Genomic DNA, 5,873 nt, shown 5'->3' on the forward strand with positions numbered 1-5,873 from the left:
ACAAATGATAAACAAGAAAGCAAATGGTTACTAATCTATTCTTCATTCTGTTACCTGGATTATACAGCCTGACACCTCCCTCCCACCTCTGGAAACCTTGCACAGAACACAGAAAACACGTGTAGGGTGAAAAAAAATTTGGCACATGGCCTCTTCCAGCCTCCAATCAGTGGCTGCTGCTCACTTGGTGATTGGCTGGAGCTCCTGAGAGTGAGGCATAAAAGAGTGAGGCGCAGCAGCAGCTGCAGTGACTTGGAGCATAGTAGTTATTAAGAGCACTACTGTAGTGCAAGAAGCGTGCCTGGTTGCGTGAGCGCAGATTACAGACGCACAGCAGAGATTACCAGGCAGCTCTACATACAATTATATAGCACATCCATCAGTGTTGGGCACAGTTGTTCTCGGGCATAACTCTGCAAGGTTGGTCTGCAAATACCCCTCACTCTACTCCACTTAAAGAGCTGGTCGAGGTGCCCACTATGTCTATCTCCGTGCCCCCCAGTGGCGCCGTGCGCCTGGTCTTCATGGGAGCTGCAGGGGTCGGTAAGACGTCTCTGATCCAGCGGCTCCTCTCTGATCGCTTTGAGTCCAGACATAGACGCACGGTGGAGGAGGTTCACTGCCTGGATCCCGAGCCGCAGTCGCTCCAATTACGCATCGAAATCGTGGACACCAGCGGCAGCTACTCCTTCCCGGCCATGCAGAAGCTGCGCATCCAACAAGGGGACGCCTTTGCCCTGGTCTTCTCGCTGGCCGATCTGGACTCCTTCCAGGAGGTAGAGCGGCTCAGGGAACAGATCGTGCAGATTAAAGGGGAGACGGACGTCCCCATCGTGGTGGTTGGGAACCAGACCGACCTGTTCCCCGGAGTGGAGTCGGAGGCTGGGCAGCTTATGTCCCTGCAGGCTGCGGCCACCGCAGAACTGGAGTGGGACAGTGGCTACGTGGAGACCTCAGCCAAACTCAACCACAGAGTGCAGCACGTCTTCGAGGAGCTGCTCCGCAGGGTAAACCAACAGAGCTTGTTGCGCCCGGCGCTGGAGAGGCGCAGAGCCAGCGCGCAACCGGAGCTCAGGAGGCGGCAGACGCGCAGAAAGCAAGAGAACTGTATATTGTCCTAGACTCGCCCTGAGCTCAAGAACTGCTCAAATGTATGGAAACTGACATTTAAGGGACATAGGTCGTTGTGGCTCAATATATGCCAGAGGTAGGAAGCTTGTGGCTCTTAAATTGTGGCACTGCAAGTACCAGCATGCCCGAATAGAGGCTGACATGTCTTGCTAAGACCAGTCGTTCTTCAATAGCTAGAGCGCAGTTCTAAGCCTGTTTCTAGGTGCTGGACATTTGCTAAGAAAGGACTGGAAGGAACAATGTTAGTGCTGGTTATAGTGGACTGTTACCTTACCAACAAGTAAAGTACAAGATTAAGATTTTGTATCAAAGAAACAATTGAATCAAAATGTGTTACTGTAATTTTTCACAAAATGTACATTATTAGTGGATAGCTATGGAGCCATGATCTCTTACAACTGTTCCAGATTCGTTTTGAGTCATTAGCTGTCACTTAGATAGCAGCATGTGCTGCATGAGAATTAATAACTTGCAGTAATCATCTATACACCTCTATTTAGTTATACAGGGTTGGCTGTATCTTGCTAGGAAAATAAATGATTACACACAACTGCTCTGCTTGGGAATTTATAGTACTCTGCTCTAGAATAAAAATATTTGCACAGTGCAGGCACAGCCTAGAGATTATTATTTGTTTTAAGACCTGAATGTGACTCAAACACATTCTATTCTCTACAGGGGAAGTTTAAAGGGCAAATATAATATATCTGTTTCTGCCTTATCTAGTGCAATGACACTGCCATTCATAAACTGAAATATTGTGTATGTGTGTATATATATATATATATATATATATATAATTACATCACTGTGAAAACTATTTTTGCACCTTACTAATCAATGATGGCAGCGTTCGCATCAAAGAATGTACTTTAAGAATGAGATGAACATATGTGGAAATTAATAAACAATAAGTTTAACAGAATCTTCAAGCTCACTGTATTCCTTATTTCTGTTTGCATTACCCCCACGCTGACGATAACTTGGGCACATACATACAATGTATAAAACTATCCCTTTTCTTCTTTTAAGCAATCATCAACATCATAAACATTTATATATGTAGCGTCAGCAAATTCCATAGCACTTTACGATTGGGAACAAACGCAGTAATAAAACAATGCTGGGCAATACAGATAGACAGTGGTAAGAGGGTCCTGCTTACAATCTATGGGCAATGATGAATATTTGAAAATACAATTCATAAGGTTTTATTTTTACACTGTAAAATCTCAGAATATTCACCACCCCATTACTGCTGTACTACGAACTGTAAGGTGCGTCTGATGACCCTTTTTATTTTGGTCTATCAGTCCTCTCGTAGGTTTGTGATCACTAAATCAACTGTGGCCATGACTTCTACAGTTCTGGGACCCCTGGCTTAAGGGCAGCCACGTTATTGGGAGCCTGTGTTAAGTTAATGTTCACCTGTCACTCTATTGTCTTTCCGATTGTTAAACACTGTGACACTTGTTGACCGGGAGTGAAGTCTCTCCTTGAAAGAGTGACCTGTGTTTGTTGATTTTAAACTTCTCACAAGTTGTTCTTTTGTGCCCTCAGTATTGCTACTGTCTGCTAACTGGATACGGATGAGCACACACAGAACAATACACGGGTACAATATGTTTTATCCACTGGAAAATAACAGTGGAACCTCCTTACAGTCTGTTTTAGAATGTCTGTACCCACGCCTCCTCCTCTGTTCTGTTCACCTGCCCAAGGGTGGGACAGGGTGCATATTTATATAACAGGTATAGGACCGTGTAGTACTTACAGGGTAACCTAATTTGGAAGGTGATCAGTCATCAAGTTAAAAATATTCTGTGTAAACTATGTTTGTGGGTCAATAAATAGATTACATGAATCTATCTAGATCCCTTTAAATAAAGGCTTCTGTAAAACACCCAATATATCTCTGTTTTTTGCAAGTTAAGAAGCTATTTCACAACTGTGGCAGAGGACTATGAGATATAGTTTTCTGGGTAGGGGGGGGGGTGTAGATGTAGCTTAACTAGATTTTAGTAAGTTTTTTGACACTGTCCCACATCGCAGACTGTTAAATAAACTTGAAAGCTTGGGACTGGATTCTAAGATTGTTAAATGGATAATATATTGGTTGCAGGATAGAAAACAGTTGTAGTAAATGGATTGCATACACAGGAGGGGAACGTTACCAGTGCAGTACCCCTGGATCCGTACTTGGAATAATGCTTTTTAATATCTTTATTGTATTGATGACATTGCAAGTGGTATTGAAGGGAAATTATGCCTTTTGCAGATGACATAAAGATATGCAGCAGGGTGGACACACCAGGAGGGGTAAAACAAATGATTGATGATCTAGGTAGACTAGAGGAATGGTCAAGAGAGTGGTAACTACAGTTTAATGCCAAAAAATGCTAAATCATGCACTTGGGTCTCAAAAAACCCAAAGGCTAAATATAGTATTAATGGCACTAAATGCAAACTAATCAGGAGGAAAGAGATCTAGGAGTCACTATTTGAGGTGACTTACAGGCAGGTAAGCAATGAGGAAGGCAAGTCAGATGCTTGGTGGTATAGGGAGAGGAATCAGTAGCAGAAAGAAAGAAGTAATAATGTCGCTGTATAGGTCATTGGTACGGCCTCATCTAGAATACTGTGTTCAGTTCTGGAGGCCATATCTCCAGAAGGATATAAATACATTAGAGACTGTACAAAGAAGGACAACTAAAATGGTGCATGGCCTACAGCACAAAACTTACCCGGAAAGACTAAAAGATCTTAATATGTATAGTTTGGAGCAGAGAAGGGAAAGGGGGGACATGGTAGAAACCTTCAAATATATCAAGGGTTTGAACAAGGTACAGAAGGGAAACATTCTTCAAAGGAAGAGAAGTATTAGAACACGAGGACATGCACTGACACTGGGGGGGAAGTAGGTTCAGAGAAAACTTAAGGAAAAATTACTTCACAGAGAAGTGGGTAAGTGGAATTGGTGGTACTCATATTTATGATGGAAGAAATACAGACACTAATTCTGCCAACGTGAAAAATGCCGACAGGCTAAATGCCGTTATTTCAATTTCCCCAACACTGATAAAATACAGATAATGTGATTGCCGACAGTGAAAATGCAGACAGTCATAATGCCGACATGCCGCTGGAGCCGCCAGCAGTAAACAGTCTTAAACATAAATACATGTAAAAAAAAAAGCGTGCCTCCCCATTCAAATTAACTCTAACGCTGGTGGGAGGAAAATCAGGGGGACAAATAACTTGTAGTAGTAGTAACTTGTAGTACTACAAGCACCAGCATACCAATGGCTGCCAGGACATGCTTTTTTGGAACCACAAGTGCCAGGATGCCCTGATACCCAGGGCCGCTGGACCCTGTAGAATTGCAATGCAAAATGGAAATAAAATTCACCCCTCATTCAAACCACAATATTTTTTTAAAAACAAATAACAAAATTTTTTTATACTTATCAACTATGGTCTCCTTTCTTCTGTACAATCTAATCTTGTAAGCCGCTAATCCAAATTGCACTATTAAAAAACCGAAACCCCAAAAATATATTCCAAGTGTGTGTTCCAAGTTGTCTGTCGGCAATCACAATGTCGGTATTTTATCTGTGTCGGGCAAATTGAAATACCAACATTTAGCCTGTCGGTATTTTCATGTCGGCAAGAAAAGTGTCGGTATATCTTTTGTCTGGATTTCGTACCCAACCCAAATAGAATAGCCTCCCGTCAGAGGTGGTAGAGACTAATACAGTAGAGCAATTTAAACATGGTTGGGATAGATATAAGAATCAAATAGGGTTTCAGGTTATCATAGGTTAAAAATAGGGCAAACTAGGTAGGTAAAGTGGTTCACTCTATGCATAAGGAGTGCTAAAGGTTGCAGGTACAAAAGCAAAGGGCTATGGCATGTAGTGCTCTGGGTGTAAGTCGTGCTACAGATATGTGCAACAAAGCAGAGCACTATGGGTTGTGGTTCTTGGGGTAAGGTGTGCTACAGATACATGTACAGAAGCAACGGACTGTGGGATGTAGTGTTCTGGAGTACAGTGTGCTGAAGGTGCGTACACAGAAGCAGAAGTCTTAAGGTTCTAGGGCCTAATTCATTAAGGATCTTAACTTAAGAAACTTCTTATTTCAGTCTCCTGGACAAAACCATGTTACAATGCAAGGGGTTCAAATTAGTTTTCTATTTTGCACATAAGTTAAATACTGACTGTTTTTTCATGTAGCACACAAATATCAACTTTAAATGTCAGTGTACAAATAAGCTATCAAGTATCTGTGTGCAACATGAAAAAACAGTCAGTATTTAACTTATGTGCAAAATAGAAAACTAATTTGAACCCCTTGCATTGTAGCAGGGTTTTGTCCAGGAGACTTAAGTAAGAAACTTCTTCATTTAAGTTGCTTAATGAATCAGGCCCCTAGTGTTTTAGGGGTAAAGCTAGGTACAGACTACAGAATTTTCCACCAACTTTCTATGCCATGCGATTTTACATGCAATCGATGTTCCGATCGCTCGGTCCATGGACTGCATACACACTAGCCTTGTTTAGGACGATAAAGGGAAGAGCGACGTCCCTTTAGCGACTTTTTACAGCCATGTTGTCCTGAGCAATGACTGTAATTTCGTACTCACTGTTGTGGATCGGTCGGAAGTTTATACACACTACACAACGGAAACGAGATTGGAACGAAAATATTAAACAGTACGACAAACCAAATGAGGCGACAAT

The 5,873-nt window shown here is 42.2% G+C and overlaps 1 protein-coding gene across 1 annotated transcript; it reads left to right on the plus strand.

Annotated features, from left to right (window-relative positions):
* Window positions 1-262: 262 nt before the first annotated feature.
* LOC142098646 (ras-related protein Rap-2c-like) lies at window positions 263-2,056 on the plus strand. The gene has a single exon (XM_075181475.1). It carries the CDS (start codon window positions 480-482, stop codon window positions 1,119-1,121), a length of 642 nt encoding a protein of 213 aa, XP_075037576.1. The 5' UTR covers window positions 263-479; the 3' UTR covers window positions 1,122-2,056.
* Window positions 2,057-5,873: the final 3,817 nt, after the last annotated feature.

This window comes from Mixophyes fleayi, chromosome 7, assembly GCF_038048845.1.
Source record: "Mixophyes fleayi isolate aMixFle1 chromosome 7, aMixFle1.hap1, whole genome shotgun sequence".
Taxonomy (NCBI): domain Eukaryota; kingdom Metazoa; phylum Chordata; class Amphibia; order Anura; family Limnodynastidae; genus Mixophyes; species Mixophyes fleayi.

Coding starts and splice junctions, on each gene's coding strand:
- LOC142098646 (XM_075181475.1), top strand. CDS start 480: ATGTCTATCTCCGTGCCCCCCAGTGGCGCCGTGCGCCTGGTCTTCATG.